The sequence below is a fragment of the Vombatus ursinus genome, unplaced genomic scaffold (genome assembly GCF_900497805.2).
Source record: "Vombatus ursinus unplaced genomic scaffold, bare-nosed wombat genome assembly UNPS02014847.1, whole genome shotgun sequence".
Taxonomy (NCBI): domain Eukaryota; kingdom Metazoa; phylum Chordata; class Mammalia; order Diprotodontia; family Vombatidae; genus Vombatus; species Vombatus ursinus.
Genome location: NW_020954625.1, coordinates 401,410 through 420,954, shown reverse-complemented (window position 1 = coordinate 420,954; position 19,545 = coordinate 401,410). Strand labels below are relative to the sequence as shown.

Below are 19,545 nucleotides of genomic sequence, written 5' to 3'. Positions count from 1 at the left end.
GTGATCATTTACCCCAGTATTATTTTTTTAAATGTTTGTACCCCCAGGCCTGAGTCCAGGGCCCTGTATGTAGGAGGTACTGAAAAAACTATTTGTTGACATAAGATGAAATGAAACATTTTTCCATGAATGTAGCACATTTTACTAAATATCCAGTTTAATTTGAGATTAGACAAGGCTCTGTCTTTCACAGTTCTAGAATATTCCCCCCCCCCCAAATACTCTACAATTCTGATCCTTCTCTGAACAATTCATGGGAACAGAGAGCTAGAACTGAAGGCACTCAGAAATCATCTGCTCCTGTGAGCTCATTCGGCAGATAAGGGACCCGAGGTCCAACAATGACATGACTCCCCCAAAGTCACCCAGCTAGCGACCATGAGAACTGGACTCTGCCGGTGGTGTTTCCTCTCGATCAGGCAGGCAGCCCTCCTCAGATATCATGGGGTGTCAGGGCTCTCACGGGGCAGAGGGATTAGATCTTGTTCTGTCTGGCCCCCAACAAGCCACAATCAGGGGCAAATAATAGGGAGGTAGATTTCGGCTTAAAGTAAGGATTAGAGCTGTCCTAACCAGGATGGTCATCCCAAAATGTAACAGGCTGCTTGGAAAGGGAATGAGCTCCCCACTCCCTGGAGGTCTTTAAGCTTTTCAGAGGTGTTCTGGAGGAGAGGACTTTTGTAGTCCTTCTAGCTTAGAAAGTACTGTATCCAAGGGCGGCTAGGTGGTACAGTGGATAGAGCATGGGTTCTGGAGTCAGGAGGCCCTGAGTTCAAATCCAACCTCAGACACATACTAGCGGTGTGATCCGGGGCAAGTCACTTACCCCAACTGCCTCCAAAAAAAAAGAAAGAAAATACTTTATGCAGAAGGGCTGAAAATTCCAGAAGACCCAGGTTCCATTCTTCCTGGAGAGTCAGGCTTCTTAACTGGGTGAGCTTAATCTCTCAGTTTCTTCATTTATAAAAGCAGGATAATACTCCCTATGCTCCTCCCACCTAGTCCATCAAATGAAATAATGACTAATCCCAGCGAGCATCGTGAATGAATGCATGAGTGTGAAAGCTTTTCCCAAGGGCTCACTGTATGCACTGAGCACCAGGAGAGGTGAGGTATCCTCACCATCCTCATTCAGAGTGGTCTGACTGTATTAACTGGAATTAGGTGAAGTCCTCCCAGGAATGGCCAGACAACTCAATTTAATACTGGCCAAGGCCATTTCCTGAACAGAACCACAGTGACTATGGGCCACAGGTGGGGGGAGGGACGGGGCTGCCGTGGATGGAATCAGGCCAGTCCTGGGAGAGGCCCAGAGGTCCAGTGGAAAGAACGCTGGCCTTGGACTTCACCAGCCCTTACTAGCTGTGTGACCTTGAGAAAGTCAGTTGGCTGCTCCATGTCTCAGGCTTCTAGTCTGTCATCTGCCAAATGGGCAGAATGACACATGCACAGGAAAGGTGGTAGGTATTGAATCAGCAAGACTGATGTGGGACAGGCAGCTTGGGGCGTCAGAAAGACCTGATCCTGGTCCAGCCTCTGAGACAAACTAGATGGTGGGGACATGGTGACGTCTCAACCTCGAACTATTCCCAGGCAGCTCTCTCAGACTATTAATAATAATAATAAGAGCTAACATTTACATAAAACCTACTATGTACCAGGCACTGTGTGAAGTACTGTACAAATATTATTTCATTTGATCCTCACAACAACCCTAAGAGGCAGGTGCTAATATTATATCTACTTCAGAGTTGAGGAAACTGAGGCAGAAATAGGCTAAGTGACTTGCCCAGGGTCACATAACTAGTTAGTGCCTGGGGCCAGATTTGAACTCAGATCTTCCTGACTCCAGGCCCAATGCTCTACCTACTGGGCCAGCTAGCTGACTATTATAGAAGAGCTAGCAGTTGCTTTAGAGGAGGGAGTTTCCACACCGGTAGATCGTCCACATGAATCAAATCACAGGACTGGACTCCTTGCCACCTTCCTTCCTAAAATACTTGCACTATTTACAACAAATTATGAGAAAATCCCTAGAGAACCCAGAATTGCTATTAATATGCCAAAAAAAGAAAAAAAAACTCAACCCAGAAAGGAAGGAAGAACAGAAGGCATATGGGGAGGGGTCAGGGAATAGGACGTCCCCGTCGATCTGCAGGGTAAGAAGCTAACAGGAGAAAGATCCCCCATTTGACCAAGTAAGACAAAAGCATCGGCAGATCTGTCTGGACTTAAGGTCCCAAGAGATTTCACCAAAGTGGTACCGTGAAAAGAATGCTGGATTCAATCACAGGACCTGAGTTTGAATCAGGCTGTGCTATTTACTAGCTGGGTCACCTTGGGCAAATTAGGCCTCAGTTTCCTCATCTGTAAAGGGAGGGGGTGAACTAGAGGACGTTTGAGGTCCCTTCCAGCTCTGTGATGCCGTGAACCTCTGTGGGAGGCCGAGCGGACACTTGGAAGCTTGGCTCTAAATCGGCAGGGACAGCAGGATGTCCGTCCGACTGTGTCTCCCCCCGCCTGGCCCATTCCCTTTGAATCGCCCGCCAGCCCTCCAGGGGCTTCCCGATGTAAGTGGCTGGCTGGCTACTTCCATTCAGCCCAGGATAAAATTGTCTGCGTGGACTTCCAGGAGTGAGACCCCCATCCCTGGCTGCTGTCTTCAGGAAGTTCTCAATGGGGTAGCCCCACAGATGGCCAGGGCAGCTTCCTTTCACCTCCTCCTCCAGTCTACCACCCATACCCTAGCTGGATGCACGCCACTCGCCTCAGGAAAAGGGCAAATCTCAGCCCAGAAAGAGAGCAGAGCTGGGACTAAGGGTAGGCAAGGTGGGTAGCTGCCAAGGGCCCACGGAGGAATTCTTTTTATGTGGCTTTTGATGAATGCACACATTGTGCGTGTGACCTCCAGGTCTCGGAGCACAGCTGTGGAAGACGCCTTTCCAAAGTGGGCGTGGCTACGGTGCAATGGTGTATTTTGGGTATTCTGTGCCATAGGGAGACGAGCTTGGGAGTGGGGGGGACAGGGACAGGGCAATTCTTGACCCCCCCCATAAGTTACACACATGTTCATACTACCTCAGGGGAGGGGTGGAAAGAGAGGAAGGCAGTATAACTTTCAAACCTCACCCAAGAACAAATGCTCTGACCCAGCTCTGGAAGAGAGAAGCCCTTGTTCCGTCCCTCCTCCCCAGAGCTACAAAGCCACATTAAAGGAGGCTGCTTCTGAGAGCCCACTAGCATTCCATCTCTGGCTAGGGGAGGGGGAAGGGGGAGCAGCTCTCTCTAATTATAGGATTTCCTGCAGAAAGTGCCCTTGGAGATTATCGGGTGCGATGCCTTCATTTCTCAAATGAGCAAACTGAGACTTCGAGAAAGGTGAAATAACTCTGGCCTCCATTTCCCCATCTGTAAAATGAGGGTTGGGTTAGTTCTACTATCTGTTCTAGGACATGGCTTATCTCTATAACACTCTATGAGCCCGAGAATCTGAAGACAGCCTTTGAAGATGTCCCCCTCCCCAGGTTCTTTTAAGAGCTCTTTGAGAATTGGGAATGATTTGTTTTTGTCTGTATCCTCAGGACCCAGTACAATGCTGGCACATAGTCGATACTTAATAAATGCTTATCGATTGGTTGACAAGCTGGGGACACCATGAAAGACGAGAGGTGCACAGAATAGAGAAGACTTTGGGTTCAAATCTGATCTCTGACTCTGCTGTGTAACCACAGTCAAGTCCTTAACCTCTCTGAACTTCTGGCAACTCCCTAAACTATCTATCTACTAAGTTATAGACTGGTTAAGTTATAGACCATTAAATTATAGACTTATCTACTGAGTCATAGACTGGTTGAGTTATAGACCACTAAGTTATAGACGTATCTACTAAGTTATAGACCAGTTGAGTTATAGACTTATTTACTAAGTCATAGACTGGTTGAGTTATAGACCACTAAGTTATAGACTTATCTACTAAGTTACAGACTGGTTGAGTTATAAACCACTAAGTTATAGACTTATTTACTAAGTTATAGACTGGTTGACTTATAGACCACTAAGTTATAGACCGGTCGAGTTATAGACCACTAAGTTATAGACTTATCTACTAAGCTACAGACCAGTTGAGTTATAGACTACTAAGTTATAGACTTATCTACTAAGCTACAGACCAGTTGAGTTATAGACCACTAAGTTATAGACTTATCTACTAAGTAACAGACCAGTTGAGTTATAGACCGCTAAGTTACAGACGTATCTACTAAGTTATAGACTGGTAGAAAGAGTTCCCACCATGATGGGGCCTTGAAGGAGAAGCTTTCACAAGATGGCAAGGCCCATGAGGCTGTTGGCACCACATGACCTATGCTCCCATGTAGCCCTTGCACTGGGATTAAGGTAAAGGAGGCTTTGACAGGGAGGCAGGGCAGGGAAGTGGCACAGAGAAGGTGGATGACAAGGACAGAACAAAACATAGTCAGACATGGTCAATGTATTCATTCGTTTTGCTTGACTTTACTGGGTCAAAAAGTAGGGTTCTATTGGGCCATGGTTGGGAGGAGTCATTCAGAACTGAACAACGTAAAGAAAAAGATCGATCAGACATTCTTTTTTCTTTTTTCATTGGTCCTAAGAAAAGGATTCAGGCCTAGAAATTAGGAGTCCTGGGTTCCAGTCTGGGTACTTGGCCTTTCCAGGTCTCCTATTCTCTCTTGTGCAAAATGAGGGCGCTGGACTAAATGATCTCTATCATCTGGCATTCCTCCCTCCATTAAGCCACTATGAAGGCTAACTCCTAGGATCAGGGTGATGACGCTACATCACCCAGGTCGTCTCTTCCTTTTTTAAGGTTCATGAACTCATAAGATCATAAATCTGGAGGTGGAAGGGACCTCAGAAGCCATCTAGTGTAACCCCTCATTTTACAGATGAAAAAACTGAGACCCAGAGAGGCAGGTGACCATCCCAAGGTCACACTGGATCTGGAGTCAGGAGACCCGAGTTCTAGCCCCAGCTTCGGACAAATCATTCAGCCTTTCTGGGCCTCAGTTTTCTCCTCAGTAAACTAGGGGTAATAATCGATAACTGTTGACCTCATGAGAATGGATGTCAAAGTGCTTTGCAAATTTAATTTTGCAACAAAAATGTGGGATTTGTTGTTAGGCTACAGGAGGGCCCCAAGAGGGGATGCTTCTTTTTTTCTGACTCCTAGAAAGTTGCTCTCAAGGAAAGCTGACATTTCTCCAAATAGTCTCTGATGCTGAGCTCTTCCAGGAGGGAAGCAGATCCTCCATCCCCCAGCCAGTCCAGCTGGAATGGCACAGGACCAAAATATCCCCTGTAGGAGTCAAAACAAATGATTCCCTGGAGAGAAGACTGCCAGTGAGTTTGTATATGTCTTAGGACAGGCCTCGGGCCATCAGCTCACAACTGGTCCTCTCCTGCCTTGAAGATGGCAAGTGGCAGCCCTGGGTTCTTGACCCAGAAAGTCAGCTAGGATGGTTTGCCTTCTTATGCCCCTGTTCCACTAGTCCTGAAATCTGGACATCTGGAGGGCAGGAAGCTGGGGCCACTGGCGGAGAGAAGAGAGCTGAGCCTCCAGCAGGGAGATGAGAGAAGGGGCTTATGAGTTGGGGCAGAGAGCAAGGTTATGGGGGCAAGGGGCCAGGATGGAGGAATCTGTCCTCAGTCACCCCAGCAGCCTATTTTTAGGATGAAGTGACAGCATTTCCTGACCTTGCAGGCCAATGGCATGCTTCCTTAAATGACTGCTTAGCATAAGGGCAGGCAGTGGTCTCAGAGGTCATCTCTTCCCCACCAGTAAAATAAAGGGGTCGGACCAGCTGATCTCGATGGTGCCCTCGGCCTCTGACGTCGAAGGATTCTACGTGGGGAGCTGAATTCCAAAGAGCCGACAATAACTCTCTTCTTTGGCACATAAGGAAATTGTGGCCAAGAGAGAAGGGCTTTGTTCCAAATGCCCCAGAAATCACATCACAGACTGAGAGCCAAAAGGGACCCTCGAGGCCATCTGGTCCAAAGTCCTAATCTTACAGATAAGGCAACTGAGGCTCAGAGAGTGGCTTGCCCAAAACCACACAGGCAGGAAATAATGATTCTCTGATTCCAGATCCAAGGCTCTCTCTCTTCTAAGCTCTGGTCTCTTAACTGATTTCCAGTCTCCCTCTAAGCTCTGCAGGGGAAGAAGGTACCTAAAATCTCCCATTAAAACTCTAACCTCCCCAAGATCAGCTGGGGGGGAAGGAGGAGAGAGGGTGGCCTGAAGTTGGAGCAACTAATGAGGCTAATTGGATTCCCACCTTTCTATCTCTATCTCTGTCTCTCTCTCTTCCACTCATGTTCCACCAGAAAACACCACCCAGCAGTAGTGACCCTTCCTTCTCAGGCATAGACCCCATGTAGTCCACTGTAACGTTACGCCCCACCCTGCAAAGCCCTGATATGCCATCGGGGAAGGGCAAGGGGCATCCTGTTATGGTGCCCAAAGGTCATGAGATTCAACTCCCTATTTAAATTAACACATTAAGCACCTACTATGTGCCAGGCAATGTGCTAAGTGCTTTTACGGATATTATTAACTCATTTGATCCTCACAACAACCTTGGGAGGTAGATGCTATTACAACATCATTTTACAGGTGAGGAAACTGAGTCAGGCAGGGATTAAGTGACTTGCCCAGAGTCACACAGCTAGGAAGCATCTGAGGCAGGATTCTTGCTCAAGTCTTTCTGACTTCACATCTGGCACTCTGTGCACTATGCCACTTAGATGCAACAAAAGTGACTTGTCTGAGGTCCCATAGCTAGTAATCAATCTGGGTGGGGTTTGAATTCCGGCCCATTGACTCCAGAGCCAGTATTCTTTCCACTGTGTCCCCCACGAGTGTTTGGAGAAAAGTGGCCTCAGGAGGGGCAGCTAGGTGGCGCAGTGGATAGAGCAGTGACCCTGAAGTCAGGAGGACCTGAGTTCAAATTTGGCCTCAGACCAAACACTTGACGCTTACTTGCTGTGTGACCCTGGGCAAGTCATTTAACCCCAACTGCCAAAAAAGAAAAAAAAGAAAAGTGGCCTCAGGAAAGTGCTGAAGCTGGAGGGAGGAGAGAGCTCCCTTCAAAGGCTCCTTCAGGCCTTGGTTGATTCATCCTTGAACTGAGACCAAAACAGTGGGAGAGAGGACAAAGATCGTGAGTCTTTGCCTCGCCACTACCTCGCCCGCTGTGATGAAGGCTCTTCATGGCCCTGGGCCTGAGTCCTGACTCTGCTGCTCAGAGCAGATCTCTTCCCCTCTTTGGCCTGGGTCAAACTCATACAGTTCTCAACTCGGGTCAGCTCTTACAGTTCTCAACGACAGACCTGAGAGGGACCTTGAAGATTAGCCAGCCAAACCCTTCTGCTTGCCATTTGGGGAAACTGAGTCTCAGTCCCATAGTGAGTGGGTGGGGTGGTGGCAGGTTGGGGTGAGAGCCCAGGTCTCCCCCTCCCAGTCCAGGGGGCTTCCCAAGGGCCTTTTCAGCTGTTCATGTCCCAGGAGGCATAAAGCCCAGCTCTGGAGACCTTGGGATCTCACAGTGGGAAGGCAGGACATAAGTAGAGCACAGACTTGCGAATGCTGACCAACAGTGAGGGGAGAAAAATGGCTTCAGGATGTGGGGAAGGTGACATTCCAGGGACCCACAGCAGCCAAAGCCCTTCATACCCACAGATGAACACTGAGCAGATCAACTCCAGCGTCGTTGCTTAAAACTCAAGCTACCATGGACGTGGGGCCTCTGGAATCCAAGGGAGATAAAGGCCACCCAGGCTGCTCCCAGGGGGCTTAGGGCTCCAGAGTCTGGCCCAGGAGGGACCAGAGGGGGAAGGGCAGCCTTCGTTGAAGGGCTGACGGCCGCCAGCCCTGACAGCCAAGCCTTCTCTCTGAAGCCTATCTCCAGCACTTCCTGCCTGGCCTAATCAGGAGTCATTCATTGTATGTCAAACAGAGACAGATGAGGGCCAAGGAAAAGGGGGAGCTCCCCTACTCCAAAGGAAGGGTCCTGAGAGATTACCCTAACTAATCCCCAGGGGGGATAACAGCAATCACAGGGATTTAGATTTAGAACTGAATAGGAACCCAAAAGATTCTAGTATCATAAACCTAACGTCAAGCAAGTAGGTGGCTGCTTACACATAGTGTTGGATCTGGAGTCAGAAGACTTGGATTCCTAGCTGTATGACCCTGGGCAAGTCATTTAAGGAAACTGAGGTTAAATGACTGTTGTCTGCCTCAGTTTCCTTATCTATAAAGTGGGAAAACTAAAAGCATCTTCCATCCAGGGTTGTGGTGAGGTTCAAATTAGAAAATGTTTATAAAGTTCTTTGTAAACCCTCAAGTTCTCTGATGACAGCTACATAAGAGCTGTTATGATTAGCGCTGGAAGAGAGCTTACATCAAGGGTCCGGGACAGATTTCAGGGGGCTTTGAACTCATATGGGAGAAGTCTTAGGAAGATTTACTGCTTCTTTCCATTAAGAATTGTAGGCAACAACACATGGGGATCCGTAGACTTCATCAGACTGCCAAAGGGGTCTGACACACAGAGTTTAGAGCCCCTGTCTCAGAGTCTGTTGAGATCAACCTCTTTATTCGACAGATGAGGAAAATGAGGTCCAGAAACTGAGTTCCAGAAGGTCAGGTGAATTGTTCATTATCACAGGACTAGGAGATATCCGAGATGGGATTTGACCACAGGTCTTCATGATTCCAAGTCTACTGCTCTGTCCACTACACCGTGTTTTACAGATGAGGAAACTGAGGCCTGGAGAGGTCAAGTCACTTACCCAAGGAAGACTGGGGACCAGAGATGGGACTCACCCCAGGTCACAGAATGCATCTGCAATGCCACTTCTGGGGCTGTATCCCAAGGAGATCATGGAAATGGGAGGGTGACCCACATGTACAAAGATATTTATAGCAGCTCTTTCTGTGGTGGTGGAGGGTTGGAGGTTGACGGGACGCCCATCAGTTGGGCAATGGCTGAATGGGTTGTGGTGTATGAATGTGATGGAATACTGTTGTGCTGTGGGAAATGATGAGCAGGCGGACTTCGGAGGGACTTGGGGGACTTGTACGGACTGGCGCTGGGTGCGGTGAGCTGAGGCAGGGGGTGGGGGGAGCGTGGCTCACAGCGGCAGCCTCGTTGCTCAGTGGCGAACTGCTGGACTTGGCCCTTCCCAGTGGCGTGAGGAGCTGAGACATCTCTGCAAGTCTCATGATGGAGGATGGCATCCACATCCAGAGAGGGAAGCGTGGAGTTTGAGCGCTGATCAGAGCTTACTATTCGCTCTTTTTTTTTCCTGCTGTTTTGTTTTGTTTCTTCTTTCTTGTGGTTCCTTCTGTTGGTTCTGGTTCTTCTTAGCAACATGACCGGCATGAAGATATGTTTGGTAGGACTATGTACATGGAGCTTATATCAGATTACATGCCGTCTTGGGGAGGGAGGGGGAGGGGACTTAAGGCTCAGGAGCTTATGGAGTTGAATATTGAAAACTAAAAATAAACTAATTAATAAAAAGAAAAAATGCATAGCAGAGTGGGTCACAAGACCCGAAAAGTCATCTAGTCTCCCTTCCTTTTTTTTTTTTTTACAGATGAAGAAACTGAGGCCCCAGTCACATATGTTGCAATGATCAGAGGTGAGATTTGAATCCAAGGCCCTTCAGTCCTAGCCCAGTGTTTTTTCTGCTACCTCCAAAAGATAGAGTTAAGGGCCAAACTCCGAGACGCCACATTTATAGCCACTAGACAAGATGGTGGGCATTGGTGTTGGGAGGCCAAGTCCTTGTGGGGGCCGCCGTCTCCAGGAGGCCTTCCCAGGGGGGACCTTCTCTATCTGCATCCAGCTCCTCTGTCTTTCCCCATTAGCCTGTGACCACCACACACAGCCCCACCTCTACCTCATTCTGTTTCCTGCACATGAATCTTGTCTCTCAACATTTCCTCCTTTCCATCTCCTATCTCCCACAGGACCCAGCACGGGGACAAGCACAAGGTAACCATGCTTCTCAATAAATCCTTGTTAAATGAACGAAGCAGAGAAGTCTGGGCCAGAAGTTGTGAACAAGGGCCCATCAACGGGCTGAGAGATGATCCAGAGAACTCCAGACAGTTCCCAGGATTGTGGGATTTATAGCTGGATTGTCTAGTCTAACCCATCCTTTTACTGTCTGGGTGACCTTGAGCAAATTGGGCCTTGATGACTTCATCTGTAAAATGTGGGGGGGGGGGGCTGAACTAAATGGCCTCTCAAATTCCTTCCAGCCCAGGATCTGGGATTCTACGACTAATGGAAAAGGGCACAGACAAGAAACACACAAGTTGAGAAGACACCAGAGGTTGTGATCGGCCCTGGTGGAGGGACTGCTCCACACCAGTGATTATGGAACATAATGGCATGGCATGCCTCCCCTCCTTCCATCACCCCTGCCCCCCAAAGCAAAGCCCAGCTCTTACGTGGGGTTGCTGCACTGTCTTTCTGAACTCTGCACGCCCACGCCACAGCTTCGGGAGCAGCTGGACCAGGAGCTCCAGCCAGCCCAGGCTCCATCCACAGCATCGGGCCGGAAGCCCACAGACACACACTCGCCGTTGAAACACCACTGCCGAGAGGCACAGAGAGAAGGGCACACGTGAGCATGAGGAGCCGGAGAGGTGGCATCTCTGGGGAGAGACACCCAACTGTCCAGGCCCAATCGTTCTCAGGCTGGGGATTAAAGACGAGACCGGCGCTTGGGAAAACAGGCATAGGAGAACAATTTACAATAAATCATATGAAGAAAACCAAAACCAAAACCCTTCAGGATGCTGATATCTTCTCACCTCTTGGTAGAGAGGTGGTGGACTAGGGGGCAGAATGGGGCATGAGTTGTCAGATATGGCCAATGCAATGATTTGTTTTACTTACACTGTACTTACTAGTTATAAGGGAGGGTTCTATTGGGGTTAGGGAGTAAATAGAAAGCTTTGGTTATTTTTAAAAGAAAAGAAAAAGGTAAGAGCAGAGCCAGAGAGTATGATTCTGGCCCTTGGGCCAAGATCCAATAAATGCGTCTTGAGAATTCATTTGTGGGTGGAGGGAAGATGTTGGGAGATTCCACGTAAAAACCTCACAGTTGGTGATATAAGTCTCCTCTCTGGTGCTCCTGGGGGGATTCACAGACCATGGAACCCAAAGTCAGAAGGGATGTGGCCACCCCACTAAGGAAGAAAGCACAGGATAGAGTCAGGGGGTCCCCAGAGTTTTCACTTAAGGGCACAGCCAGCTGGGGAAAGAAGCTTACCATCTGGTAACTTCCTATTTTAATTAAATGTCCTTGCTGACTAGTTTCTAAAGTCAGTTATTTCTACCTAACATAGGAGTACAAATGCCATCAGCAGCCTTTAAATTTTGGCACTCTGGGACAAAGGCCCAATTGCCCCACTGTAGGTATAGTCTTGGTCCCAATTCTACCATAATCAAAGTTAGTCATTTCTGCTGGTGGGCCTCAGTCACCTTATCTGAAAAATTAAGAGTTTAGACTAGATCCCTTCTGTGGATCCTTCCTGCTCTGATCAGCTAAGATCCTGCGGGTCCTTGGCCTCTAGACAAGAGCTCAGGGGAGGTCCCTGCAGTCAAATAGTGAAGCTCAAGAGGACCTGGTTACTTGGATTGTTTTCCCTATGTGTCAGGGGGCACGGTCTCCCTTTATGTGTCTCTAGAGAATTCTTGTGGGCTGGGCCCTGCTGCAAGAGGCCTGAGGCCTTGGGCACAGAGAATACCAAGACTGGGTAATGAGGGGCAGTGTGACATTTGGAGTCAAACAGAATTCGGTTTAAATCTTTGGTCTGTACTTCCTGCCTACGTACACCTGGGGGTATTAAATCACTTACTCTCTGGACCTCAGTTTCCTCATCCATAAAATAAGTGAGTTGCACAAGATAACCTTCAAGACCTAAGCCTATGATTCTGTGATGACAAGGACAGTGGTACCTCCATCCTTAACTGACCCTTCTGGGTCTTCCCCATTCACTCAGGCATGCCTGGGTCAGGGATCACTGGACCCCGAAGTCCCCAAACACATGACCGCATAGGGGAGTTTCTCCCACTATCATGCAGTCTGCCAATTGCCTTGGAAGTCCAGGGCTGGCGTGGGTTTGACGTATATAATTGTATCTCAAACTCCCGGCCAGAAGGTAGCTCTTGGGCACACGTGGTATCTTTGAAAGGCCGTCAACACTGTCAGAAAGAGTGATAGGGATGGGCTGGGGGGAGCTGGGTAAGGTACATTTGAAGCGGCTGTCCAGCTTCCCAGAGTGGGTATGGGAATGACAGGGAATTATGGAGGGCAATCCCATTGGTAGTAGTTTCTCTCTCAACCTATGTGGAGCATACCCTGAGAATAAGGTGCAAGGGGGTGAGCTCCCATATGGATGCCAGTCACCCCAGAGGAAACAAGTGAAGGGCAGCTGAAGGTGTTAAATGGGTAGAAGCTGGTGACACTGGGGGCAGTTCTGGTTATGAAAGGCAGACAGGGGTGCTGGTGGTAGAGGGAGCCAGCCCTATACATAGGCAAAATAGGTAGGTGGGTGTCTGTTATGTGAAAGAAGGGGAACCAGGGAGCCCATACTACACATACATCCACACTACACACACACACACACACACACACTATCGTGTAGACAAACAAAATTAGTGTATGAATCACCGCACTGAGGATAACCACAGAGAGAAGGGGGCACAGGTGAGCTGAGGAGCTAGAAAGGCCACATCTCCTGTGAGAGCATCCCAGGGAGAAGGCAAGCGTGACTTTGTCAACAGCCGCTTGTTTTTTCTCAGGCAGGGAATTAATTAAATTCCCTGTGTTGGGGCCAGTGCTTGGGAAAATGGAGGGGTAGAGAACAGCATGATGATCATAATACTATAGAGGAAAACAAGATTGCTCCATTTCCAAATTCTGATGCCTCCTTCCACTTGGCAGAGAGGGTACAAGATGGCACCTTGGCTAAGAGGTGCAGCGTGACGATCTGTTTTAACGCTAAGTATTTGTTACAAGGGAAGGTTCTATTGGAAGGGGTGGGGAATATATGTCTATTTCTAAAGCTCCTACACAAGCTTGTCATGGTACCAAGAACCTTGTCACTGTTACTCTTCTGGATTAAGGCGCACATTACTTTATCTTTATCACTCATTAACACATTAAAGTGAATTAGTTCTTTGAGTCTTTCCCCCCAGGCTGAGATCAGGTCTAAGATAGAGGATACTCAGAAGTGAGGGCAGGCTTGGGCCAGAGGTCTTGTGCACCTAAGGGCAGCCGGAAAGAGTTCTACCTTTTTCTTCAGCCCCCTAATACTCATAGGGAATGTTCTCCAAATCCTGCCCTTGTCCTCTGAAAGGAGGAGGAATGCTACCTGGCATTTACTAACCCCAGTGTAGAAACTTCCCTGATGGGAGAGCCAGCAGAGAAGGCTTTGGGGGAGCAGATTCAGTGTGTCAAAATTCAGCTCCCTAGCATGGGTATGGTCATGGCACAGGCCCTTCCATGGCGAGGTAATACCCAAAGGCACCAAGCTGACTTGGGGCGATCCAAGGTAGGTTTGGGCCAATTTCTGTTGGTTTATTTTCCACTTTGCCCCATGACACTTCAGGGTGAAAGGACAAAGCAGCTTGTCCTGAGGGCCACAGGCCTCCACCCTAGATTAATGGAGGAGAGGCAGGAGAGAGGAGGACCCTCCTCTTTAATCCCATGAATGGTGGCAAAGACCTGAAGTTATGGACACTACCCTGTGACCTGCTTCCTGCCACTGATTGGGGGAAGCATCCTCTGCATTCTGGACACGAGGCCAGAAGACCTTCCCTCTGAGGCCTTTCCACTAGACTAAGTCCACACCACCATCTCCCTTCCTCCTGCTGCCCATGCCCACACCTGCCCGCCTACCTTGTTCTCACCACATCGGGTGCCGTCCACAGCAGCGTCCAGCTTGGAGTGACAGGTGGTCCCCACTGAACACCACAGGGTATTGCAGACATTCTGAGGAGAACAAGCCAGTGGTAGGAAGTAGCTGAAGGTGCCAGGTCTCAGAGTGGCCAGGCTATTTATTGGCCTACTCTCCTTCTTCCTCTCTCCTACTGTCCCATCCTTCAAGGCTGTTCTCCAGAAAGACTTCCCTGTCCACTGCATCCCTCCATGGTCTCCCTCTCACCTCTCAATGCCTACATTTGTAATACCATTTAGTTCTTAAGATATATATGACCACTTATGATTAGTTGTCATTTTCACATGCTTGTCAGTAACCTAGGAGCTGCTTGAAATCAGGGAGTGTATTTTTTTTTTTGCCTCTTTGTATTTGTGGCACCTAGCACACTGCCTGGAACACAGTAGGTCCTTAATAAAGTTTGTTGATGTATCTGATAAGTCTTGCCCCCTATCTATATCAGAGTCTCCTGCTATGGTTTCCCCTACAGGAGAGCTGAGCAGAGGGTTGAGCGCATAGTAGGTAATCACTGAATTGAAATGAATCATGGGATTTTAAAGCCGACGGGGACCTTTGAGAGCATCAAAACCAACCCAAGAGATCACTGAATCCAACCTCCTTCACTTCCCAGAAAAGTAAACTGAGGCTGACAGAGAGGAAGTAACTCACTCAAGGTTATAGAGGAGAAGTAATTAGGCATCTCCAAATGACTAGTGGAAAGGCATGGACCTAGAGAGGAGATATCATGGCAAATGGGAAAAAAGCAGGCTTCTGACCCTGGCCTTTGGATTCCAAATCTGAGGCTCTTTCCATTCCCCCACCATTCTTCCTCTCTTTTCCCTTTCTATCCCCTATCCCTAATTTCTGTACAGCATGGGTAGTAGTGGGGACTGGCCTGCTCAAAGGTACCTGACGAATAATTAGGCATCAGGACACTCAGGGGAGACTCACTGGGGACTGTGTTTTTCCTACCCAAACCTACCATCTCCTCCCCACCCCCCACTTACTCCAAGGATGAGTCACAAACTGGGTTACAAACTGTTTTTGAATCATCTATGGAGGTAAGAATTATTTCTACATTTTAAAATACAATAAAACTTTACTTAAAAATGTTAAAAACATTCTTGGCTCTGGACTAACCCCCCAAATCACTAGCCCTCCAGCAGTTTACAATTCCTGCAATAATCTAAATCATGGACGCTTTGTCTTTGAAATCTATTATGGATTCCTTCTCAGAATAACGTTTTTAAACAATTGAAGGAAATTTCAGTAAAAGGTTAGTGAAAATAAAAATGTAATTTTTTTTCTATCTAAGATCACAGATTCCCTGAAAACAGGGTCTAAGGACCCAGGTAAGGAACCCTGGTTCTAGATAAAAGTCTAGAACAGAAACAGATTTAGATCTACCCATTTCAAGGAGGCTCCCAGTCCTTCTCCTGCCCCTTCAGAGGCTGCCCTCTCCTGACCCAGGTCCCTGCGTCCCGTTCCCCTCCTCATCTGTGCCCAGCAGCTTGCAGAACCCCAGGGCCCCCGATTCCCTGCTGACTGATAGCTTTCTGAGGGTCAGTCCGGCTTACATCCATGTCATCACAGAAGGTGGAATAGGCCCCGTATTGGAGGCGGCATTGATGGCTCACATCATAGAGGACACCTGGAGGGACGATGGGGAAGTCAATCACATCATTAGCGGGTGGGTCGTCCAGGCACAGGCCCCATCCTCGGCTGAAAAGAGAAGAGAAGCAGTGGATTAGAGCAAGGGGCCACCCTACAGAGGCAAAGGGAAAGGACTCAGCTCCCCAGATGGTCTCTGGGGTCCTTTCTTGATCTGGTATTCTAAGATTCTGTTTGTCCTCAGCTTCAGGTCCAGAGACCCAACTGAGACATGACAACGGCAGAGTAGGTAACCCTAGAGGGCCTCATTACCTGGATGGTTCTCCCTAGTGCAATAAAGTGGGTGTTGCCCCTTCTGGGCACCACCTAGGTGGTAGTGGGCAGGTGGAGGGGAGGGACATAAGCCCCATCCAGAGGAAGGATGCTGCCCTGTTGGTCCATTATCCAACAAGAAAGAACACTCGGTTTGTGGGCACTCATCCTTGTGACCTGATATCCCAGGGACTGAATACCTGAATAAAGCAGCAAATGGTAGTCCCCAGCCCTATGAGTCACACAGGCCAATGGCTGTCCCCAAGCACACTACATTCCCATATGAAGTGTGGGCCCTTTTTCTTCCCAATGATTCCTCCCTGTATTGCTTGAAATGGTTCTCCAGAACAGCCTGCTTTTAACAGAACCTGGGAGGTTATAAAAGCCCAACAGAGAATCCAGAGTCTGCCTGGAGGTCGAGGGGAGCCATCACATGGCTCCCCCCAAACAAACTTCTGCTGCAGCAAGATTGGACAAGATCCTGCCGGCACCCAAGAATGTCAGGTCCCCGAGGGCAGGAACCCTTTTGTGTCTGTCTGCATCCCTAGTCCCTAGCAGAGTGGGACCCCTTTTGGATTCGAGTGCTCAGCACGGCGCCTGTCCCATTTCTTTCCAAATACCAGATGGATTTATTTGCACATAAGAGGCAAGAAACAGCTAGTGTTTTTCCTTTTCCCTCTTCTTGGGCAAAACCCACTTATTCTACAATTATCTGTAGAGAAGTTCTTTCTTATCCAGTATTAGATGAGTAGAAGATTCAGTTTCTAACTCTGAAGTGCCTCCTCCAACATAAGATGGCGTTGAGATCCGTAATTTTTAGATTTCCTTATTAGTTTCCATTCGAATTTCACTTTTGCAATTAGGTAACTTAACTTGAATCGGAACCTGAAAATCGATCTAGTCAGCTATCTCCGTAAAAAAGATGAGCCACTGCTTAAAGTTAATCTTTAGTTTGTTTGTTTTTTTTGTTTAGTTTAGTTTAGTTTTGTTTTTTGGTTTCACTATGACTGACCTGTTTCTGAGTAACACAAAAGCCTTAAGGAATATACATAACAATCATCGTGGTGCAGGGATGAATATCTCTGTTAATCCCAAGACACTTTTGTTGTAAATTAAATGAATAAATGCTTATTGACTGACTAACTATACCACAGACTGTCCTCAAAATAATCCCTTCTCCTGACCCCAGTTGGGCCCACTTCCATATATAAAAAGCGCATGGCTCCTTCAAAATGATACTGACTCATTTCTAGAGTGTCCTCAGGTTTACAAACCAATCAGTGAACATTTATTAAGCGCTTACTATGTGCTGGACACTATACTAAGCATTGGGTTAGGGCAGAGCCAGGGTCCCTCTGGTTCTGTCTCTATACATCTGTTTAGAAGCTACTAGGAGCCAAAGAGATTCTTGCCAGTGTCTTCCAAGCTGGGGCAGGAATGAGGGAAGTAGAGGGAGAGATTAATGAAATTCTGAGCTTGTGTTTCTTGGCTTCAACTCTTCAGGTCATAATCCTTTCCCCTCAATTGCCCCATGAGGTAGGTAGAGCAAGCATCATCCCCTCCACTTTACAGACGAGGTAAAGTAACGTTCAGCTTGGAATGAAGCCCAGGTTCTCTGACTCCCAGTCCAATGTTCTCTCTGTTAGACCATACTCAGATCCACTGATAATGCCCAGCCACTTCCATGCCCTCTCCCTGTCCCACTTTCCCATGTGGCCCAGATCACACCTGAACATCCACAGCCTTTCCTGTGTGCCAGCTGCCTGGCGCTGCCCACAGAGGTCCTTGCATCCATGACTGTCGCTCTGTAAGATGCATGAAGGGACCCCATCTTATACAACACAATACTGCTTCCAACCCCTGAACACCAAGTACAGCGCACCTTGTTGAATATTTTTGCTAAGAAAATTCAAGAGGCCACCAAGCTGAGTGTCCAGGGCTCCCCTCTGACTCCCTCTTACATGGAAAGCAACCATCTGGGCATCAGTTCACCTTCTTAAGTCTGAAGGCCATCTCAGAATTCACATTGAACATGAGGGCAAATGTCAATTAAATTCAACAAGTGATTATTGAGACCCTTCTGTGTGCTGGGTACCATGCTAAGGGCTGAGCATACAAAGACAAAAACCAAACAATCCCTCCCCTCAAGGAGCTTACATTCCACCAGAGAATACAACCCCTTAATAGATAAAGATAAGATAAATTGAGGAGAGAGAGAACACACACACACACACACACACACACACACACACACACAAAGGATGGAGGTGGGGAATCAGCTCAGGAGCCCTTTCCCCTCTAGTGAAAGGCAAGACCTCAATAGTCAAAGCCAGCAAGGTCCCAGCTGAGGTCCCCACTGGTCTCTGCTTCCTTCCTGGTGCAGCAGGGGAAGGGGTGGGGTATCTGGGATGATAGTCCTTCCAAGAACCAACAGAGGAATAGAACATGGGTCCAGGAATCTACAACCAAGCTCACATCCTTGGTTCCACATCTGGATTAGCTCCAGAGGCCCAGCCCAGGGAGAAGAGGGGGAGGTGATGGGAAACCAGAGAGGGAAATGCAATTGTTTAGAAAACTTTCCAAAGAAATCTGCAAGGACGCTTAAGATGCCACAGATCGTGACCTGAGAAGTTGGGGCCAAGAAAGAGAAGCTCAGTATTTCATTAGTCTCCACCCTCCCCTCCCCCATTCCCTGCCCCAGCTTGGAAGACACTTTGGCAAGCATCCCCTTGGCTCCCAGTAGAGGTTAAACAGAGAGATGGGGACCAAGCCAGAGGAACCTTGGCCCTGCTCTAACCCAGTGCTTAATATAGTGCCTGGCACATAGTAGGTGCTTAATAAATGCTAATAATAAATGCTCCCTCATTTCCTGCCGCTTCCCTGGAAAAGATGCTTTCTGCGTCACAAGCAGGGAAGTGGGAACTTTGGAAATCAAGCAATGAAACGAATCAATGTATCCTTCCAAGGGCCCCAAGGCCCAACAAACACCAGGACCGGTTACCTGAGAGTCCCAATTCCTCCAGTTTACTTTGCTTCAGATGATACAGAAATAAAGCAAGACCACCATTTGCAGGAGTCCCGGTGATGCCAAACTCTTGAGCTGGACGCAGCAGACCAAAGGGCACGGCCTCCAGGGCAGTCGTAACCTTATCAAGCACTTGCTGGTTCCTAGCTCCCATGCTCCCACCTCTTCCCTCCCGACTTCATTTAAACTTCAGGTGCCCAAGGTCACATAGCTAGTAAGAATCTAAGGTCAGATTTGAACTCATTTCATCCAGAAAGGTTAAGCCCCAAGGTCACATAAAACTATCATCTGTTGTGCTATCAGGTCATCTTTCTCATCTGTAAAATGGGAAGAATAATATCACCTATAGCACAAGGTCATTGTGACCATCAAATATGACAACATATATAAAGTATTTTGCAAACCTTAAAGCGCTCTGGAAATGCTAGCTATTATTATTATCAAAGGCCAAAAATGAAGAGAAAAAAACAGTAAAACTGATGAATATATTGTGGAGGTCTGCAATGTACCTCTCACCTCTGGAAAGAAGTGGGTTGGGGGGTGGGGTTATTTCCTCATCTCTCTTCTTTGGGGCCAGGCTTGTTCTTTATTA

At 48.0% G+C, this 19,545-nt stretch overlaps 1 protein-coding gene across 1 annotated transcript in view; it reads right to left on the bottom strand.

Moving 5' to 3' along the window:
• ADAMTS7 (ADAM metallopeptidase with thrombospondin type 1 motif 7) overlaps positions 1 to 19,545 on the bottom strand; it is a 167,377-nt gene that overhangs the window by 68,224 nt on the left and 79,608 nt on the right. The window contains exons 9-11 of the mRNA XM_027840600.1: positions 15,583 to 15,727; positions 13,969 to 14,061; positions 10,508 to 10,653 (exon numbers count right to left, since the gene is read on the bottom strand). Of these exons, the coding sequence (XP_027696401.1) occupies positions 10,508 to 10,653; positions 13,969 to 14,061; positions 15,583 to 15,727 (384 nt within the window). The remainder of the gene's footprint in view (positions 1 to 10,507; positions 10,654 to 13,968; positions 14,062 to 15,582; positions 15,728 to 19,545) is intronic.